Source organism: Galeopterus variegatus, unplaced genomic scaffold, assembly GCF_000696425.1.
Source record: "Galeopterus variegatus unplaced genomic scaffold, G_variegatus-3.0.2 Scaffold10274, whole genome shotgun sequence".
Lineage (NCBI taxonomy): Eukaryota > Metazoa > Chordata > Mammalia > Dermoptera > Cynocephalidae > Galeopterus > Galeopterus variegatus.
Window position 1 is genome coordinate 16,068 of NW_007736385.1, and position 22,426 is coordinate 38,493.

General features: G+C 48.5%; 1 protein-coding gene across 1 annotated transcript in view; it reads left to right on the top strand.

The window, feature by feature from the left end:
- CAPN1 (calpain 1, (mu/I) large subunit) overlaps positions 1-22,426 on the top strand; it is a 28,739-nt gene that overhangs the window by 2,459 nt on the left and 3,854 nt on the right. The window contains exons 5-17 of the mRNA XM_008594165.1: positions 1,211-1,344; positions 1,454-1,622; positions 2,549-2,632; positions 3,000-3,085; positions 3,459-3,533; positions 3,671-3,831; positions 18,298-18,473; positions 19,424-19,435; positions 20,181-20,392; positions 20,486-20,525; positions 21,129-21,194; positions 21,279-21,336; positions 22,177-22,241. Of these exons, the coding sequence (XP_008592387.1) occupies positions 1,211-1,344; positions 1,454-1,622; positions 2,549-2,632; positions 3,000-3,085; positions 3,459-3,533; positions 3,671-3,831; positions 18,298-18,473; positions 19,424-19,435; positions 20,181-20,392; positions 20,486-20,525; positions 21,129-21,194; positions 21,279-21,336; positions 22,177-22,241 (1,338 nt within the window). The remainder of the gene's footprint in view (positions 1-1,210; positions 1,345-1,453; positions 1,623-2,548; positions 2,633-2,999; positions 3,086-3,458; positions 3,534-3,670; positions 3,832-18,297; positions 18,474-19,423; positions 19,436-20,180; positions 20,393-20,485; positions 20,526-21,128; positions 21,195-21,278; positions 21,337-22,176; positions 22,242-22,426) is intronic.

The window sequence follows — 22,426 nt, forward strand, 5'->3', positions numbered from 1 at the left end:
GGGGGGGGGGGGGGGGGGGGGGGGGGGGGGGGGGGGGGGGGGGGGGGGGGGGGGGGGGGGGGGGGGGGGGGGGGGGGGGGGGGGGGGGGGGGGGGGGAGAGACACACCCCAGCAACCCTGGATGAGACCCTCTGGCCTTGAGGGCCCGAGCCCTACCCGTAGGACTCTAGGGTGTCCCCTCCTTTCGCCTCGTCAGGGAGTCCCTTACCCCACTCCCTCCTCGCCTGCCTTGGGCGGGAGATGTGCTGCAGGACCACGGTCTGGATCCACTTGGCCCACTGATTGGCCTTTGCCTATTGCCGCACCTGACCCGCTCCAGCCCGCAGGGGCGTGGCCTCGCCGCCGCTCCCTCCCCTCACGCCTCCGCTCGGCTCCTCCGCAGCCTCCCATTGGCCCGTTCGACACTGCACCTTGGGCACGCCTCCGCCCCTTCCCCCATTGTTCTGGCCCTGGCCCCTCCGGTAGGACTTGGAGCACTCGGTCGCTGCCGGCCCCAGGCGTCCTGGCTTGCGACCCCGACCCCTACTCCTACCCTGGGAAACCTGCCTGGTGGAATCTCAGAAGCAAACCCCGTGATTGCGGGAAATAGCCCTGCCCGTTTTGAGGTTGAAGGATCTGGATGCCACGTTTTCATTCCACACCCAATTTACATATGCATCCTCCTAATCCCCCACACCCAGGCCTAGAATGGGGAGGGAGGAAGTAGGGGGCATGGCCTACCTAAAAGGGGCTAGTTCCGGGAGATCCCAGGCCTGAGGGCTTTCCCAGGTGTCCGTACCTGAAGAGGCACCTTGCTCTGTTTCAGGGCTCACTAAAGTCTTTACCTGCGTGATCTTGTTAACTTTCTTGTGAAGAAGGCACTTCTTGAAGTAGGGGGCATGGCCTACCTAAAAGGGGCTAGTTCCGGGAGATCCCAGGCCTGAGGGCTCCAGGTGTCTGTACCTGAAGAGGCACCTTGCTCTGTTTCAGGGCTCACTAAAGTCTTTACCTGCGTGATCTTGTTAACTTTCTTGTGAAGAAGGCACTTCTTCCTTTTATGCATAGGGAAACTGAGGCTCAGAGAGAATCACGTACATAGTATACGTGCATCTAGTATATATCTCAGATGTGATCTAGAATCATGCATCTGGTAAGTGACAGAGCTGAGGATGGAGCTCAGGCCTGGGGGGTCCCAAAGCAGGTACTCACTATGCCCCTCCCTCCCCTACAGCTGTGGCAATTTGGGGAGTGGGTGGACGTGGTAGTGGATGACCTGCTGCCCACCAAGGACGGGAAACTGGTGTTCGTGCACTCTGCCCAAGGCAACGAGTTCTGGAGTGCCCTGCTCGAGAAGGCCTATGCCAAGTGAGTAGGAGCCCAGGGGACAGCTCCAGCCCACCCTGGGGGTGGGGGCTTCTGGCCCTCTCAGCCACTCCTGCTTGATACTAGAGCGCTAACCTGGAGCTGCCCGCAGGGTGAACGGCAGCTATGAGGCCCTCTCAGGGGGCAGCACCTCAGAGGGCTTTGAAGACTTCACAGGTGGGGTCACCGAGTGGTATGAACTTCGCAAGGCCCCTAGTGACCTCTACCAAATCATCCTTAAGGCACTGGAGCGAGGATCTCTGCTGGGCTGCTCCATTGACGTAAGTGTGCCCAGCCCCTGCCCTCATGCTCTGAGCCCGGTACCTCAGCCTGTCTTGTCTTCCAGGCCCATCCTCACCCTGGACTTGGCCCAGACCCCCATCCTTCACCTCAGCACCACCTATGGATGCACACCCAGCCTCATCCATCACTTCAGTCCCACCTTCCACCTCCATGCCTGGCCTGGTTCCTGTCCCCACCTCTCCACTCCTTCCCCCAAACCTCAGACCTCAGCTCTTCCCCAGACTTGTCTATATAACCATCCACTCTGCTCTGTCCCTACCTCACCCCTGTCATCTCACTCCATCCCATCCACTGTCCAATCACCAGCCTCCGATTTCATCTTTTCTGCTCTCGGCTCCCACCCAGCCCTAGCCTCATTCCTGCACTCACCGCACTCCCACCCTTCCCTGCTCCTCTGTGCTCACAGCTCTTCCCCAGACCTCCCTTATCCTTGATCTCAGACTCCACCCGCAACATCACTGCAGTCCTCAGCTGTCACCCCAGCTTCCCTCCATCTTCCCCATCCCTAACTGGCTCCATCCTGTCCTCACCCCTCGTCCCCACCCTCACTGTGCCCTCCCCATGAGGCCCTCTGAGGGTCTTGTGGTTCTGGGGGGCTGTGCATGGCTGTATGTATGTGCGTGTGTGTGTGCGCGCACAGTGTAGCCAGCCCTGGCCAGTAGCAGTGTCAGTGGGGTGCCCACCCCCCATCCCAGTTGGCCAGTTGGCATCATTGCTGGGGTACCTGGGCTTCTGCTAGTAGCATTTCTATGTGGGGGTGATGGACTAGATGGGATCAGGGTCCTTTCCTGCTACTTCCGACAGCTGTTGTATATGGAACGTCCATGACCCCTGAGTGCTCAGGGCTCATCAGACAGGGATGGGGGGCCTGGTCCCTGACCACAGTGCACGTGACTTTCTGCAGATCTCCAGCATTCTGGACATGGAGGCCGTCACCTTCAAGAAGCTGGTGAAGGGCCACGCCTACTCTGTGACTGGGGCGAAGCAGGTACTGCCCAGGTGGGGTCTTCCCTGCAGAGTGGTTCCTGCCTCCTTACTTGATCTTGCCTCTCTGGCATCTGAGGAGGGCTGTCAGAGGTGCTGGCTCTTCCTTTGACCTGCTGTGCTTTATCTGTCTCCTCGGGAACACCCATCCCGAGATGCTTATCGCATCTGCCCTGGTTGACTATAGCTCATGTGCATAGTAACCTCGGCTGTAAATTCCCGGAGGATATGCTTCACCAAGGCGTTGCCCGTGGTGTGGTGCTGGGTGCTAAGCAGGACTGAGCAAGGGCAAGGTGGTGCGGGACGCAGGTGGGGGAGGGGTGTTAAAGTGCATGTCAAAGGCCAGCACTGGTGGGTGCTCTGGGGAACAGGTGAACTACCGGGGCCAGATGGTGAACCTGATCCGGATGCGGAACCCCTGGGGCGAGGTGGAGTGGACGGGAGCCTGGAGCGACAGGTGAGGGGCAGTGAGCACTCACTGGGGTGGCTTGGGAAAGCTGTTAGGTGCCTCCTAACACTTCTGCTCAGGGATCCTCTGCCAACCCAGGGTGGACTCAGGATTGAGCAGAGGGGCCTATTCATGGTACTGGGTCTGGGGACTGCCCTGACAAAGCTCAGGCTGGCAGGCCCCTGTACCCAGCCTGTGGGTATGCTCTGGGCATCTGACCTGGCCCTGATAAGACAGCCCCCTTGAACTGGGACCTTGTGTCTTGACCTTGAAGAGATCTTCTGACCTGGGCTAGGGGAAGACATACCAGGGTGGACAGCCCCAGGGACAGAGGCTGGGCAGGTCAGTGCCACCAGCCCTGGCAGTGCCCTGTTCCCCGCAGCTCCTCGGAGTGGAACAATGTGGACCCTTATGAACGGGAGCAGCTCCGGGTCAAGATGGAGGACGGGGAATTCTGGTGAGTCGCCCGCTCCCTGGTCTGGCCCCTCCTGGGACCTTGCACCCCACCTCCCAGTCTCTACAAGCCCAGCCAGTGCCACATCCCCCCGTGCCCTGACTGAGGACTGGGGCTCACCTCTGCACTTCATCCCCCAGGATGTCATTCCGAGACTTCTTGCGCGAGTTCACCCGCCTGGAGATCTGCAACCTGACACCGGACGCGCTCAAGAGCCGCACCATTCGCAAATGGAACACCACGCTCTACGAGGGCACCTGGCGGCGGGGGAGCACGGCGGGGGGCTGCCGGAACTACCCAGGTGACCCGAGCTGCGGGCAGGTGGGGCGCGCGGGGGTGGGATCTGGGCCCTGCTGCTTCCTGGCTCGAGGGCCTCAGACAAGGTGTGTCACCTTGCTAAGCCTCAGTTTCCTCACTTGTAAGATAGAGATAATCATGCTGACCTCTCAGATTTGCTTTGAGCAGTAAAATATTAAATGTCCTTGTAAACTCTGAAGAGCCACACTTGACACACCTTTCTGGGGCCTGAGCCCAGGGTGCTAAGGAGGGAGAGAAGACCTCATTGCCATCCAGCCACCTTCCTGTCACTCCTGCTCATTCCCTGAGCCCTTCCCTCCTGGCCACTGTCTTCTTCCCCTCTCCTTCTGCCACCTTTCCCTGAGCTTCTAGATCCATGTGGACGACTCAGTCCACAGCCTGGCCTCTCCATTCCTTGCCATCCTCACCTGCGGCAAGCTTTTCCTCTGTCTTAGTGCAGCCACCGCCCTGAGGACACACTGGAGCTTGCCATGCCAGTAACTACTCACCTCTGACTCACCCATTGTAAACACCCTGCTCTCTGACCTCCACCCGCATCCCTTTCAGCGCCATTATTTTATAATCCTCAGCCACATGGAACTAACTAATCTGTTGAACCCTCCACCTTGGCACTATCCGTCATCTCTCCTCTTACCTTCTCCCTTTACCTTTGTCCCTGCAAATACTCTCAACCTCCTGGCCCCTTTCTCTGCTCCCATCACCTGGCACAATGACAATCCCAGTGGAACCCAGCTCTCCACCAGCTCAGGAACCATGACCTGTGGCAGGAGAGAAATCACACAACCGAGGCTGTATTTTCCCGTAAATTCACAGCTATGAACTTCTCGTGAGCACTTTGCACGGTCCCCAGCAGTCCCACTACTGGTCAGTAACGTTCCCGCTCTCTTCAAACCTCCCTCGCCTGTCACTCTCATCTGCAGCCCTGGCTTTGCACTTCATTGAAAAGATAAATATTTCCGCAGGACACCTCCTCATATTCCCACCTCCAAGTCCCCCAGCCTCTCTGCACCTGTGCCCCGCTCTCTTCAAACCTCCCTCGCCTGTCACTCTCATCTGCAGCCCTGGCTTTGCACTTCATGGAAAAGATAAATATTTCCGCAGGACACCTCCTCATATTCCCACCTCCAAGTCCCCCAGCCTCTCTGCACCTGTGCGTATCATAGTGGCAGACTGTCCCTGCTCATGGGGACCTCCCCCCTGCACCGGATGTCATTCTTCCTCACCTCTGAAAGCATTTTGCTTCTTCCTCTGTCAACTCTCTCTCCTGTGTCATTGTGGAAAATCCCATCTTAAAACAAAGCAACCCTCCTCTGACTCCACTTCCCCGCCCATTTCTCTGCTCCCCTTCGAAGCAAAAGTTCTCAGGAATTACCACCTTCCCTGTTTCCTTTCTCACTGCCAGTTTTTTTGTTTGTTTTGGGTTTTTTTTTTTGCGGCTGGCCATTATGGGGGATCTGAACCCTTGACCTTGGTATTATAACACCTTGCTCTAACCAACTGAGCTAACTGGCCAGCCCCTTAGCTCATTTTTTAACCCATGCCAGTCCAGCTCCCATCCCCGTCACACTGCTGAAACTGCTCTTCCGAGGGTCACCTACAGCTTTGGCTTCGCCTGTTTTGCATCCTTCAACAGTTCTCAGCATGGCTGATCATGCTCTGTTTTGAAGCATTCTTCTTCCTTGTAGGGATCCAATTTCTGTTTTTCCCCAAATAGGTAACCACTGTTCCCTGTACCATTTATTGAGAAGTCCTCCCTTCCTGGCTGCCCAGCAGTGCCAGTGTCCTCGTATAGTCCCCATCGGTTTTTTTGTGTGTGTGTGTGTGTGTGTGTGTGTATGTGAGTGAATTGATTTGTTTTTTTTGTTTTTTTTTTTTTAGCTCCCACCAATGAGTGAGAACATGTGGAATTTCTTTTTCTCTGCCTGACTCGTTTCACTCAGTATTATTCTTTCAAGGTCCATCCATGTTGTTGCTTCCGTTAACTTTTTGAAGACCCCTTGTATTTTACATAAATACATTTATAATGTCAGGTGTTTACATCTTAAGCACACATTAGGTGCTTATCAGTGGCCAGGTGGTGTAAACAATGCATGCTTATCTTTCAGTGTGGTAGTTTAGTGGACCCTTAAATGTGTTTTTAAGTTTAAGGTACAATGCTTACTTACAGATTGCTCCTTTCACCCCATCAAACACATCACAGCAAAGAATTCAGGATGATAGAAAATATTATATCACTCTGAACTTATATATCGTACTACCCTATAATTTATAAATTATGCTTTTCACAATATCCCTAGGATAAATTCCTAGAAGTGGGATTTTTTTTTTTTTTTTGTCCTTTTTGAGACAGGCCGCACCGCGCTCAGCCAGTGAGCGCTGCGAGTGCACCGGTCATCCCTATATAGGATCCGAACCTGCGGCGGAAGCGCTACCGCGCTCCCAGTGCCGCACCCTCCTGAGTGCACCACAGGCTCGGCCCAGAAGTGGGATTTTTAAATGAAAGAATTATATACTTATTAAATTTGGAGAGTTAATGCCAAATTGTCCTCCAGAAAGGTTATACCAATTTACACTCTAAGTACTACATCATCATTTTTGAGGCTGCTAGTATTCTAGTATAGATGTAACTTAATTAAAATGCTTTGAAGAGTACCTGCTATTACTGCTGTTTTTCACTTTTTTTTGCGAATATTATGATATATTATTGATATTTTCTTGAAACTTTTTCCGTTTTCTTTTACTATATAGAAATATATGTATTGCCTTTTAATTCTATTTTTCCACGAACTTTTTTTTTTTTAAAGATGACCGGTAAGGGCATCTCAACCCTTGACTTGGTGTTGTCAGCACCACGCTCTCCCGAGTGAGCCACGGGCCAGCCCTGAGAATTGACATTTTTAAAACTTTAAGTGTTCTCATCCAAGAAAATGGTATTTGTTTATATTTATTTTGGTCTTTAATGTCTTTCAATAGATTTTATAATTTTTATCATAATGGGTTTATAAATCTTTTGAGATTTATTCCCAGGTACACTGTCATTTTGTTGCTATTGTAAATAGTATCTCCTTTAAAATTACATCTCCCAAGTGATAGTTGCTGATACAATAACATGCATTTATTAACCTTTTGTGTTTTGTATCCAGCAAACTTTGTTAAGCTAATTAATTTTACTGATTAGATCCTTTTTGGTTTTCTAGTTGACAATATAGTATCTGCAAATAATGACAGATTTGTTTCTTCTTTTCCAATTCTTACAATGTTATTTTTCTTATTTAATACGCAGATTAGAACTGTAGAGACGTAATAAACGTGGCTGTTGAGGGCTTCCTGGTCTTGCCTCTCTCTTTTTGGTGGCCGGTCAGTAAGGGGATCTAATTTTCCCTCTCTCTTTTTTTTTTTTCCTTTTTTGTCTTTTTTACTGACCGGTAACGGGATCGCAACCCTCGGTGTCGCACCCGCACTGGGGACCGGCAACGGGATTGCAACCCTCGGTGTCGCGCCCACACCGCGCTCAGCCAGTGAGCGGGAACCGGTCTCCACATGGGATCTGAACCCTGGGGTGGGGGGAGCGCCACCACGCTCCCAAGCGGTGCACTCTCCAGTGCGCCACCTGGCCGGCCCTTAATTGTCCCTCTCTTAAAGGGAAAGTTTTCACTTATAAATGTTTACTCTAGGTTTCACCCTTAAGTACCTTTTTACTCTAGGTTTTTTGTGGACACTTTTTATCAGATTAGTGAAACTGAATATCATTAAGCACTTTTTTAACTGTATTTATTGTTATGGTAATATGATTTTTTCTTTTATCTATTAAAATGATAAATTGCGTTTATCACATTCCTAATATTAAACCAACTTTACATTCCTGAGATGATAACAACACGGCCATGATATGACTTTTTATACGACAGCTCTTACATCAGAGCTCATCGGTGAGCCGTGATTGTTATTTTCCATTCTCATGTGGACTATACTGGTATCAGGCTATGTTTGTCTTGTAAAGTGAATTGGGAAGTGTTCTTTATTCTTCTGTTAGAACAGTTTGCATGAGATGGGAATGATTTCTTGCTTGGGTGTGTGGTAGAACTTGTAAAGCTGTCAGGCCTTGTTCTTTTCTTTTTGTGCAGATTAACTTTTGATTTTGAATATCTTTCATGGTTATAGGATTGTTCAGGTTTCCTATTTCTTTCTGAGCTTATTTGATAGCTGTATTTGCTAAGACTTTATCATTTGCATCTGTTTTCAAAATTATCAGCACCAAGTTTTCCTTAATATACTTTTACCTCATCTGTAATAATGTCTGCTTTTTGTTTATAGTGTTGCTTATTTGCTGTCTCTTTTTTGTCTATTAATCCTGTGAGGGATTTGGCAATATTAGTTGTTACAAAGAAATGACTTTTGACTGTTGATCCTTTGTATACTATTTTCTCGGTATCATTTATCTCTGCTTTTCTGTTCATTATCTCATTCCTTCTAATTTCTGTAGATTTCTTTTAGACTTTATCTTATGACTTCTTAAATTAGATGCTTATTTCGTTGATTTGGATTTTCTCCTACATAAGCGCCCAAGGTGATTAATTTCCTTCTAAGCGCATCTTTGACTTACACAATTTTGATGTATGGTGTTTTAAAATTGTGATATAATTCATATGCCAGAAAATTCACAGTTTTTTTTTTTTTTGTCTTTTTCCGTGTCCGGCAACGGGATCGCAACCCTCGGCATTGCTCCCCCGCCTCACTCAGCCAGTGAGCGGGAACCGGTCTGTATGTGGGATCCAAACCCTCAGGCGGGAGCGCCGCCGCGCTTCCCAAGCGGCACACTATCCAGTGCGCCACCGGGCCGGCCCTGAAAATTCACAGTTTTAATGTTTTTAATATATTCATAGTGTTGTGCAAACATCACTATTAACTAATTCCAGAACATTTTTTCACCCCCAAAAGAAATCCTGCATCCATTAGCAGTCACTCTCCATCCCTCCCCACCAGCCCCTGGAAACCACTTTTTGTCTCTATAGATTTGCCTAATCTGGACATTTCACTTAAATAGAATCATACAGTATGTGGCCTCTTGTGCCTCGCTTCTTTCCTTTACCATATTTTCTTTTCTTTTTTTTTTTTTTAAAGATGACCGGTAAGGGGATCTTAACCCTTGACTTGGTGTTGTCAGCACCACGCTCAGCCAGTGAGCTAACCGGCCATCCTATATGGGATCCGAACCTGGGGCCTTGGTGTTATCAGCACCGCACTCTCCCGAGTGAGCCACGGGCCGGCCCTTTAGCATATTTTCAAGGCTCATTCACATTGTAGCTTATATAATTGCTTCATCTCATTTTTATGGCCCAATAATAATCCATGATGCAGATGTGTCACATTTTGCTTATTCATTCATCGGTTGATGGACATTTGGGTAGTTTACAGTTTGGGGCTATTATGAATACTGCTGTGAACATTCATGCACATGTGTTTGTGTGAGTATGTTTTCAATTCTCCTGGGCCTATAAGCAGGAGTGAAATTATTGGGTCACATGGTAATGCCATGTTTAATGGTTTGAGGAACTGCCCGATTGTTCTCCAAAGCAGCAGGTGCATTTCACATTCCCACCCACAGTGTGCAAGGGTTCCAGTTTCTCCACATTCTTTCCAACACTTGTTATTGTCCATTATTTTTCTTATAGCCATCCTAGTGCCTATGAAGTGTATCTCATTGAAGTTTTGATGTGCATTTCCCTAATAACTAATGATGTGGAGCATCTTTTCATGTGCTTGTTGGCTGTTCGTATATCTTCTTTGGACTATTTATTCAGATACTTGGCCCTTTTTTTTTTTTTTCAAGATGACTGGTAAGGGGATCTTAACCCTTGACTTGGTGTTGTCAGCACCACGCTCAGCCAGTGAGCACACCGGTCATCCCTATATGGGATCCGAACCTGTGGCCTTGGTGTTATCAGCACCGCACTCTCCCGAGTGAGCCACGGGCCGGCCCATACTTAGCCCATTTTTTGATTGGGTTATTTTTCTTTTCATGTTGAGTTGTAAGTGTTCTTTATATATTCTGGATGTGATCTTATGAGGTAGATGGTTTGCATATATTTTCTCCCATTTTTGTTTTGTTTTGTTTTCCTGCAGCCAGCCAGTATGGGGATCTGAACCCTTGACCTTGGTGTTATAATACCATGCTGTAACCAACTGAACTAATCAGCCAGCCTGTACAGAAGTTTTTTTATTTTGATCATGCCCAATTTATCTATTTTTTTTTTCTTACATTGCTCATGATTTTGGTATTGTTTGTAAGAATTCATTGCCAAATCAGGGTCATAAAGATTAACACCTGTGTTTTCTTCCAAGCGTGTTATGGTTTTAGCTCTTATATTTAGGTTGTTGATCTATTTTGACTTAATTATTGTATATGCTGTGAGGTAAGGGTCCAACTTAATTCTTTTGCATGTAGAAATCCAGTTGTCCCAGCATCATTTATTGAAAAGACTATTTTTTTCCCAATGAATGGTCTTGGGACCCATGTCAAAAATAAAGCGGCCATAGACGTATGAGTTTATTTCTGCACTTTTAGGTCTATTCTTTTGGTCTATATGTCTGTCCTTATGCCAGTACCACACTGTTTTGTTTACATAGCTTTGCAGTAAGTTTTGAAATTGGGAAGGGTGAGTCCTCCAACTTTGTTCTTTTTCAAGATTGTTTTGGGGCCAGCGCCGTGGCTCACTCAGTAGAGTGCGGTGCTGGTAGCACTGAGGCCACGGGTTCGGATCCTGTATAGGGATGGCTGGTGCACTCACTGGGTGAGTGTGGTGCGGACGACACCGAGCCAAGGGTTACGATTCCCTTACCAGTCCAAAAAAAGATTGTTTTGGCTTCTGGGCCATTTAAAATTTCATATGGCCAGCTGTTCCCCCACCCCTGCAAAAAAATTTTCATATGAATTTGAGAATTGACTTTTCCACTTCTGTGAAAAAGGATGCTGTAATTTTGATATGGATTTCATTGACTACAGAGAGATCACTTTGGGCAGTATTGACATCTTAATAATATTAAGTCTTCTACTCCATGAACAAAGGCTGTCTTTCCATTTTTTTTTTTTTTGTCTTTTTCGTGACCGGTAAGGGGATCGCAACCCTTGGTGTGGTGTCGCCCACACCGCGCTCAGCCAGTGAGCGCACCGGCCATTCCTATATAGGATCCAAACCCGCGGCGGGAGCATCGCTGCACTCCCAGCGCCACACTCTCCCAAGTGCGCCACGGGCTCAGCCCTGTCTTTCCATTTTTTAAAATGTCTTCTTTGATTTCTTTCAGCAATGTTTTAGTTTTCAGTATATAAGTCTTTCAATTTCTTGGTTGGATTTATTCCTGTGTATTTTATTCTTTTGGATACTATTATAAAATAATCATTTTCCTGATTTCATTTTTGGATTGTTCATTGCTGGTTTATAGAAACACAGTTGATTTTTGTGTCTTGATCTTGTAGCCTGCAACTTTGCTGAATTCATTGATTAGCTCTAGTAACTTTTTCTTGTGTTTTCCTCAAGATTTTCTAATATGCTTGTATAGGATCATGTCATATGTGGACAGAGATAGTTTTACTTCTTCCTTCCCAATTTGGATGCCTTTCATTTCTTTTTCTTGCCTAATTGCTCTAGCTAAAACTTCCAGTATGATGTTGAGTAGCAGTGATGTCTTGCTCCTGATTCTAGGGGAAAACCTTTCTTTCACCTTTGGGTATGATATTATCTGTGGGTTTTTCTTTTTTTTTTTCCTTTTTGTCTTTTTTTTCGTGAACGGTAACGGGATCGCAACCCTTGGTGTTGTGCCCGCACCTTGCTCAATCAGTGAGCAGACCGGTCTCTATATGGGATCCGAACCCTCGGCGGGAGCGCCACCGCACTCCAAAGCGCCGCACTCTACCAAGTGCAACACCAGGCCGGCCCAATCTGTGGGTTTTTCTATAAATGCCCTTTATCATGTTGAGGAAGTTCCCTTCTATTCCTAATTTTCTGAATGTTTTTATTATGAAAGAGTGTTGGATCTGGTCAAATGCTTTTTCTGCATTAATTGAGCTGATCATATGGGTTTTTTCTCCTCCATTCTATTAATATTGTATATTATGTTGACTGATTTTCTTTTGTTGAACCACCCTTGCGTTTCTGGGATAAATCTTACTTTATTGTGGTGTATAATCCTTTCAATATACTGTTGGACTTGATTTTGTAGCATTTTTCTTTTTTGAAGATTTTTGCACTTACATTCATAAGTAATATTTGTCTGTAATTTTCTTTTCTTGTGATATCTTCATCTGTCTTTCGTAGCAAGGTAATGTTGGCCTCATAGAATGTGTGGGAAGTATTCCTTTGTCTTCAGTTTTTTGGAAGACTTGGGAAAGGATTGTTATTAATTTTTTTTTTTTTTTTAAGATGACCGGTAAGGAGATCTTAACCCTTGACTTGGTGTTGTCAGCACCACGCTCAGCCAGTGAGCTAACCGGCCATCCCTATATAGGTTCTGAACCCATGGCTTGGTGTTATCAGCACCATACTCTTCCGAGTGAGCCACAGGTCGGCCCTATTAATTCTTTAAATGTTTGGTAAAATTCACCAATGAAGCCATCTGGTCCTGGATTTTTTTATCGACAGATTTTTAATATTTGATTCAATCTCTTTATTGTTATGGGTTATTCAGATTATCTATTTTTCTTAAGGCAGTTTTGGTAATTTGTTTGCTCTTTTTCTAGTTTCCTAAGGTGGAAAGTTAGGTTATTGATTTGAGATCGTTCTTTTTACACTATAGGGTACATAGTGTTTTTATTACCATTCTATGTGATTTCTCGTTTCCATTATCATTTCTTTTTGATAAACTTGATGTTTAGGAACATAGTTTTGTTTTGTTTTTTTCCTAAATGTTGGGGTAGGGGTTCCCCCTAGTTTTTGAAAAAATCGTTTATTTTTAACTCAATTTCCTTGTTGTCAGAAAGTATGGTCTATATGAGATCATAGCTTTGAAATGAATAGAAGCTGGTGTTGTGCCCCAGCATGTGATGAGTTTTCATAAAAGAATATTTATGTTCTTGAAAAGACGGGCTAATACTAATATTGTGACTGTATGCCAAACATTCCTCTAAAGATTTTAAGTATGATAATTTGCTTAACTCTCACACTGAACCTACCAGGTGGTACTATGATTATCCCTGTTTTACAGATGAGGAAACTGATGCACAGAGAGATTAAGTAATTTTCCAAAGTCACTGATCAATTAAGTAGCAGAGCTGAGATTTGAACCCAGGCAGTGGGGTCCTGGAGTCTGTTCTCCTGACCAGTGCACTATTATTCTCTAAGGGTTGGGGCATGTTCTGTAATTGTCCAGTATATTGAACTTATTGATTCTTTTGTCTGCTTAACCTATCAATTACTGAGAGAGAGATGAGAACATCTCATACTATCCCAGTGGCTTTGCTGGTTTCTCTCTGTATTTTTATCAATTATTTGACCTAATATATTCTGAGATATGATATTAGGTGCCTCAAGTTTAGAACTGTTATAAGCTCCTAGTGAATTAAACATTTTTTTCATTATCTAGCGATCACCTTCATGTCTAATAATTTGTTTTACTTTCAAGTCTATTTCAGCCAGTGTTACTACAGCCATAGCTCTTCCAGTTTTCTTTTGCTGTTTCATTTCTTTCTTTTGACACCCAGCCAGCACAGGGATCCAAACCCTTGACCTTGATATTACAACACTGCCCTCTAACCAACCGAGCTAAGCAGCCAGCCCCCCGTTTTCTTTTGGTTCATATTTTTATGATGTGTCTTTTCATATATAGCTGGCTTTTTGATAATCCAGTCTGAAAAATTTTGTCCTTTAATTAGAGTTTAGTCCATTGGCACTCACAGTGATGACTGATGTATTTGTATTTATTACTGTGTTGATTATTTTCTGTTTCTTCTGTCATGCTCCCTTTTGTATTGATTTTTTTTCTTCTCTCTCTACTAGTTTTTTCCTCTGTGAGCTGGGAAACGTAAGAGTTTGCTTACTACATTCACAAGTTAGTCCATCGGAATCTTTACCATTCTCCTGAACAATGCAAAGACATTAACTGGGATCGCACCCTCCCTCAGTTGAATATGCTACTATTAGCCAGTATTTTAATTCTAAACAGTTTTTTCCTGCCATAAATTAAATATCACCATCATTTCAGATAGCCCTTATCTATTTGGATTACCCACGAAATAATAGTATTTTCATTCACCGTTCTTAGACCTTTTATCTGAGATCATTTCCATCTACTTGAAATATACCTTTCATATTTCTTTTAGTAAGGGTCTTTGGTGATAAACTTTTTCAGTATTTGTCTAAAATGCCTTTATAGTGTGCTTGTTCTTGACAGTTCTCTGAACATAGAATTCTGGATTGACATTATTTTCAGCCTGCTGGAGACTTACTCCTGGTTCTGCTTCCAGGGTTGCTACGTGAGTTAGGAGTCTGTCTGTCTGTCTACAGGGCCTTCTGAAAAAAAAATCCTTAATTTTTTTTCTTTGATATGTTGCAGTTTCACCATGATGTGTTCAGGTGTAGATTTATTTTTATTCTGCTTTGGATTTATTGAACTTCCTGCATCTGAACTGATGTCTTTCAACAGTTCTAATATATACTATGTTTCAATAAAAAAATAAAAGGGCCGGCCCGGTGGCACACTCGGTAGAGTGTGGCGCTTGGGAGCGCGGTGGCGCTCCCGCCGAGGGTTCGGATCCCAGATAGAGACCAGTCTGCTACTGGTTGAGCGCGGTGCAGGCGCGACACCAAGGGTTGTGATCCTGTTGCCGGTTGCGGTACGGGCGTGACACCAAGGGTTGCGATCCCCTTACCGGTCACGAAAAAAGACAAAAAGGAAAAAAAAAAAAGCAATTCTAGAAAATTTTAACTGTGATCTTTTAGAAGATCACCTCCTCCCTACTCTATTTTTTCCTTCTGGAAGTTCAATCAAATGTAAGCTGGACCTTCTCTCTCAATTCTCTGTATCTCTTAACCTTGCTTTTAGATATTCCGTCTCCTAATCTCTCTGGATTATGTTCTGGGTGGTTTCCTCAGCTCCATTCTCAATTTCCTAATTTTCTTTTTTGCTGCGTCAAATCTGTTGGCTCATCCTTCCAACAAGTACTTAGTTTCAATTAAATTGTTTTTTATTTCTAGAAGTTTTAATGGATTTTTTTCAAATCTGTTCATTCTTGCTCATATGTTCAAGCTTCTCATTTATTTCTTTAAACATAGTNTTCATCTGTGAGAGTTCTTTGAGTCCTCAGATGAAGTTAAGTTCCTCCAGAGTGTTTCTGCTGGTCACCTGGGAAGCTACCAACTTAGGACCCTTTTATTTTTTATTTTATTTTATTTATTTTGTTTTTATTTTTTTTGTCTTTTTTGTGACTGGTAAGGGGATCGCAACCCTCGGCTTGTTGTCGTCCGCACCGCGCTCAGCCAGTGAGCGCACCGGCCATCCCTACATAGGATCCAAACCCGCGGTGGGAGCGCTGCTGTGCTCCCAGCTCCGCACTCTCCTGAGTGCGGCATGGGGTGGGCCCCCAGGACCCTTTTTTTTTTTTCCTTTTTGTCTTTTTTCGTGACCGGTAACGGGATCGCAACCCTTGGTGTCACGCCCGTACCGCAACCGGCAACAGGATCGCAACCCTCGGTGTCGCATCCGCACCGCACTCAACCAGTGAGCGGAGGTCTCTATATGGGATCCGAACCCTCGGCGGGAGCACCGCCACGCTCCCAAGCGCTGCACTCTACCGAGTGCGCCACCGGGCCGGCCCCACCAGGACCCTTTTAAAACTAAATTTTCTCCTTAAGTCTTCCTTGACCTCACAGGCAGTGTGAATTAAAACCACAAGGTCATGTGAAGACTGGCTCATGATTATTTTTTCCCTCCTTCCTGTGGGATGTATTTTTCTTTTACACTTAACTGCTTATGTTCCTCATGAGGACCCCAGTTTTATTGCAGGACTCTCCGATTAGATTCTCTACCTCAGGCAGATCCTGGACTTTATCTTCTGCCCCTTTGTCCAGGGCTTAGGGTTTCCAGAGTGTCATCTCTCCCCCAGGGTGACAGAGATGCAAAGGATTACTCAGAGCCCATTTGCCCAGAGCGGGGAGAGGCCCAGAAGGGGTTAATTCCAGGAGATGACTTCTTCAAGAGAGAAGGAATTCCTGGGAGATAACCCCGAACTAGGTTTTCTGTCCATTTTTATTGTCCAGGCAAGAAAGTTACAGAAAAGAACACAGGTGGTTAATCAGTTCATACTGAAAACATAAACTGGCTACCTGACAATTTTCATTAAAGCAGGTGCAGCTTAAAAATAGTTTAAGCAATTTGCCATCGAAGGAGTCATAAAACTAGGCTATGTGACATACAAAAGAACCAATGAGATAATCTTTATGGCAACACTTAGTTCCCTAGGAAACTTAAAGAAACAGCTGCCGAAGGCGGAATATGGGACCAACCACTAATGGCAGAGTAGCCTTGAAGCTTTTAGCGCACATATTTTCCCATCATTAGTTTTAGCTGCCCCAAGGGCATCTGCCCTTAGAGCAAGCACTTTTGCTGTGTTACAATTTTCATATCCACACCAGAGACTTTTCAGTCCTGTGAAAGTTTTCTGTTTTGTCCTTGGCTTAGCATTTCTATGTGCAATACTAAAAGGTTAGGCTATTCTTAAGCTACAAGGCTCTGGCCTTGCTAAAACTACAGGGCCGTAGCCCCACGGTGCTACAGCCTAAACTAAAGGGCTTTCGCCCTTCTGACAGCTAAGGACTGGGGTCCTACTAAGCTAAAGTTTAAAGCCCTGTGATGTTAGTATCCTCCACACAGGGGACCACAGAAGTCCTTTGGCATTATTTCCTGTGTAGGGCTCCTAATTTTCATTTTTTTTAAAACAGCTTTATTGAGATTTAATTCAGAGAGCATACAATTCACCCATGTAAAGTGTTCCATTCAGTAGCTTTTAGCATATTCACAGAGTGGTACAACCATCACCACATCAATTTCAGAACATTTCATTATCCCAAAAAGAGACCGTGTACCCCTCAGCTGTCACTCCCCATCTCCCCTCCCCCCAGCCCCCGGCCACCACTCATCTACTTTTGGTCCCTATGAATTTGCCTGTGCTGGATATTTCATAGAAATGGAATCTTACAATATGTGTTCTTTGGGGACCAGCTTCATCAGTGAACATAATGTTTTCAGGGTTTGCCCACGTTGCAGCAGGTATCAGTGCTTTGCTGCTGTTTGTTGTCAGATGATACGGCATTGTTTGGATATGCATTTTGTCTGTTCACTCATCACGGCGCAAGCTCGCCCGCACTGGGCCGGGGGCTGGGCTCTCTACCTGGCTCTGTGCAGATCTCTGGGCTCTGTAATTGGGTTGATGTATAATTGGGTTGTTTCCTCGATTTGGCTATTATAAATAATGCTGCTAGGAACATTCGTGTACAAGTTTTTGCGTGGATGTATGCCTTCATTTTTCCTGGGTGTATACGTACAAGTGGAATGACTGGGCGTGTGGTAGCTCTGTGTTTAACCTTTTGAGAAACTGCCAGGCTGCTCTGCAAAGTGGCTGCACCATTTTGCCTGCCCACCAGCGGTACGTGAGTTCTGATTTCTTCTCATCCTCACCAACACTTATTACTGTTTATCTTTTTGATTGGTGGCAGTTGTGGCAAAGGGGGGACAGGCCGTTTGCTGTGGCTTATCAGTGCCTTTAAAAAGAAGTCTGGCACATTCTCTCCAGCACTTGGTTGTTTTAGTAAAGAGGGTTGTTCAGGCAGCTGAAGCATCAAACTGCCAGCAGTGCAAGTCCTGGTCATCCCTTGTCGGCTCTGTGTCCCCTGCTTTCTCTCTCGTCCTCTTCTAGATCATTGTGCACACGGTAGCTCCAGTCACCTTTTAGAATTATAATTCAGTCATGTCCTTCCCTGTTGCGAGCCCGTCAGTGGGATCCTTTTGCTCTTTGATTCAATCCACATGACCAACTCTTACCTGCCTCTGTCACCTCACCAGACACTCACTGTCCCCTGATATGATGTGTGGGGCTCTTCCCCACTCTGTTCCAGGATCTTTCTCTGGTTGGTTTATGCTTCTCAGCATGATTCTGGCTGCCCCTTCAGGTCTCAGCTCACATGTCCCCTTCCCTGACCACTCAGCTTGCTTTTCTTTGTAATTTTTCTGTTAATTAGCCCACCTGACTCGCTCATACGTACACCTCCTCCTTTGGAATGTGGGCCCATGAGGGCGGGGACTGCGTCTGTCCCAGCTGCATACCTGTCACCTGGCACATGATGGGCACTTAGTAATATTTGTTGAATGAATGGATGGACACATGGAGATGTGTGTGTGTGAGGCTTCGGGGGTCCCTGCTCCACTCTGCCCTGCCTCTGATCCCTGCCTCCCCCTTCTGCAGCTACCTTCTGGGTGAACCCCCAGTTCAAGATCCGGCTGGAGGAGGTGGATGACCCAGATGATTACGGGGATCGCGAGTCTGGCTGCAGCTTCGTGCTCGCCCTCATGCAGAAGCACCGCCGCCGGGAGCGCCGTTTTGGCCGCGACATGGAGACCATCGGTTTCGCGGTCTATGAGGTGAGCCCAGGATCTGTACTGAGCCGGGCAGAGAACTTGGCCTCCCTCCTATTGCAAGAGAGCTTGTGCCATCGCTGCGGCCACTGCCCGCCCATCCTGAGCCCAGCGGGCGCTACACACCCTGGGGTGGCCCTAGAGGGAGCCTCCAGGAGGTACAAGCTGAAGCCCTCTGCTGCAGACAGGGGCCTACAACTCATCTTGTGAGGGGTGGGGATGGGAAGGGGAAGGCAGTTGGCTCCAGGGAGCGTAGATTCTGGGATTCACCCTTATCCTCCGAGGACGGGATGCTGCTCTCGGGAAGAAGGGGCTGGCTTAGCTGACCTGGGGGGCAGCTTCTGGGGCCAGACTTCTGCTCAGCTTCAGAAGGAAGTGGGCTAGTGGGTTGCCCTGGGGGACTAGGGAGCTCCCGTGTTGGAAGTGTGTAAGCAGAGGCTGGCATGGAGGTGTGTGACAGGGACGGCCTCCTGGCCCTGGGGAGAGGCTGTGCTGGCCGATCTGTGATTATAATTCCTGCCTCTTGCCCTGCACCTGCCCTGCTTCACACACTGTGTTCAAAACAGGGACAGAAACTTCTGGCCAGGGTAAAGGAAGGCCACAGCCTTGGCCCACACCCAGAGCCCCTGGCAGCAGACCGGTGTGGACCTGTCATGTCTCTGGGCTTTAGGACATTGTGGTTGGCCACCCTGGGGGCTGTCTTGGAAGCTCTGATTCAGAGCTGGGGCCCAGGGCATTCCAGGGGGAAAGAGAACTCTGCCTGGGCTCTCCCTCCTTGGGTCACTTTCTGGTGTGAGAATAGGTCTGGGTCACCACTGGCCCCAGACCCCGGTCCTGTCTCCCATCTCCTCATCCCCTCACTCCCATCTAAAAACTCAGGACCTCTGCCCAGCATACACCCTGCCCCCCACCCTGGAACAAACACACATCTCTAACTTCCCCTTTCTCTCTTGCAGGTCCCTCCAGAGGTAGGTGTGGCGCCTGTCTCATCTGGATTTACATGACCTCAAACGCAGTGGCCTGATGGTTCCCAGAGGCGGCAGCACAGTCGCAAACCCACCCACACGTAGAGAGCTGAGAAATCACCTTGTGTTACTGTTTGAAAAGTACTCCCCGCCCCCCGCCCCCGTTCAGCAGGCAGAGCAAGTGTTGCTCTTCTGAGGGTCAGAGCAGGTGGTCAGCGAGGAAGCTGGGCTGGAGCCTGGTCCTCAGAGCCCCAGCCTGGCTTGCACACACCAGGCTCTTCCCATCCGGCTGTTTGCACTGAGGGCTGAGTGGGCGGGTCTGGGGCAATGGTTAGGACCAGGGTGTTGAACGGGCTGAGTTTTCTGTACTCTTGAGCAAGTTGCCTAAGCTCTGAGACTCAGTGTTTGAATCTGTAAAATGGGCACAACAGCACTGCCTCACGGGGCCATTGTGAACGTTAAATGAGGTGCACATCTGAAGTGCCCTGCAGTGTCTGATGTGGGAAAAGCTCCAGGTAATAATAATGAGAGTGTTCTTGACATGGTGTCTGGTGTTTTAATTGTGCCTTATCTGCATTCAACTGCTGCTCGCCTCCACCCTCTGCAGTGGGTAGGGTGGTCACTCACATCTTACAGATGAGGAATCCAGGGCAGATGAGGCATCAGGGACTTGGAGCCTGGGGTCAGGGTCTGGGCCGAGGGGGGCTGAGCAGCGGCTGCATCTCCGCCCCCTCCTGCCTCCCTCCAGATGGTGGGCCAGCCGGCCCTGCACTTGAAGCGTGACTTCTTCCTGGCCAACTCGTCCCGGGCACGCTCGGAGCAGTTCATTAACCTGCGGGAGGTCAGCACCCGCTTCCGCCTGCCGCCCGGGGAGTACGTGGTGGTGCCCTCCACCTTCGAGCCCAACAAGGAGGGCGACTTCGTGCTGCGCTTCTTCTCAGAGAAGAGCGCTGGGACCCAGTGAGTCATGGACTGTGCCCGCTCTCCCCCTCCCCTTGCAGCACCCCCCACCGTGCCCTCTGACCCGCCGCTTCTTCTCCCCACTCTCTGCAGGGAGCTAGACGACCAGGTCCAGGCCAATCTCCCCGACGAGGTGCGTGGTCCCACCCCCACCAGGCGCCATCTTCCTCTCTCCTCCCCCCGGGTGTCCTTGTCCCCTGATGGGACCTGGTGTCCTGTCCCATGAGCTCTGGCTAGTAGGGCACATCCCCTCCTGACAGGAGCCTTGAGAGTAATACTAACCCCCCATTTGCCCAGCACTTCACAGTTTGCAAATGACTTGTGATAACGATGGTGTGCGGTCCCTGAGCTCTCACTCTGCTGGGCCTTTGCTGAGCACTTGACCTGGGTCATCCCAGTTCCTCCCCACAACAGCCCTGTCCAGGTTCTGCCATGATGTCCCCTCTGGATGGGAAACTCAAGGTCAGAGAGGTTAAGGAACTTGTCCAAGGTCACACATCGAGGATCCAAACCCTCACTGAGCTGAGCTGTACCCCCCTCATTGAGGCGCAAGAGTCCTAGGCAGGGGCCAGGGCAGGGACTGGATCCCCATTCTACAGGTTAGAAGAGTGAGGCTCAGAGAAGTGAAGTGACATGTAGCCAATGAGTGGTCTCAGCACCCCTCCCCCTCCCCGCCAGCTGCTGCCACATGGCAGGGCTGGGGCACCCCTTACCTGTCCTCCCCTTCTCGGTCCAGCAAGTGCTCTCAGAAGAGGAGATTGACGAGAACTTCAAGGCCCTCTTCAGGCAACTGGCAGGGGCGGTAGGTTGGACATGGTGGTGGGCAGGAGAGGGCACCGAGGGGTGGTCCTCCCTGGGGCAGGTGCCATCCTCCCTCTTTCCCCAGGACATGGAGATCAGTGTCAAGGAGCTGCAGACCATCCTCAACAGAATCATTAGCAAGCGTGAGTCTCCAGGCGGTTACTCTCTGCCCTGGGTCCTGCCCCCCATTTCCTGCGAGGGTCAGGATCCGGGTTTCTGCTCCCATGTTGAGCTGAACCCCACCCCTTGGTATATGTGGGTGGGGGACCCCGCCACTGCCTTTCTCAGAGCTGCTCACCGCCATTTTCACCCCTAACTCCTCAAGCCAGCCTGCTGCATCCCTGTTCCCCACATCTGAGCTCCGTACCTTCGTGGTTAGAAGCACAGCCCGGCAGGCTCCTGGCATAGCCAGCGGCCGGCACCTTAGTGCCAAGGAAAAGGCTCCCTGTCCTCCCAAAGATGCACCCCTGGGCCAGGCCAAGTGGCTTGAGGGGAAGAACATGACGGGTTCACTCCCCAGTGCGCACAGCTGGAGGCAGCTGCCCCCAGCCTTCCCTTCCTTCCAGCCTTGGTGGCACATGGCAATTCTGCCCTCCCCGAACGGCCCAGGCACTTTGCTCCTCTGACCTCCATCCATGCGGTTCCCTTGGCCCAGAACCTCTGTCCTCTGCTCTTCTAGTGAAGCTCTGCTGACCCTGCAGGGCCTGCAGCAAACCCCACCCCTGCTCCGTCTTTCTCCCAGATTTCTTTCCTGTCTGTCTAGCACTCATTTCGTTTTACTTTGGATCAGTCGCTGGGTGCTGACATGGCTGTTGGGACACTGGCTTGATTGCTAAAATACTTGGTATTTTCTGATGATAGAAGTGGTCCTACCCACAGGGCAGGAATTGTGCCGCCCTGACTCCGTCCCACCCAGTGCTCCCAGCGCGGGCAGGCACAGGAAGCTCACTGGGTTGAGGTGTTGGAACTGGTTTTTCTTGCAGACAAAGATCTGCGGACCAAGGGCTTCAGCATGGAGTCGTGCCGTAGCATGGTGAACCTCATGGATGTATCTTTCCATTTGCTGTCCCCTGAGTGGTGTGTGGGTCAGAATGTAGGCACGAGAAGGGTGGTGGGTGAACTGTCCTGGGAACAGCAGAGGATGGGACAAAGCTGCATGCAGTGTAAATGCTGCAGGGCCCCATGTTCAGGCATCTTCCCGTTGATTGGAAGGGGAAACTGAGGCAGAGGCCT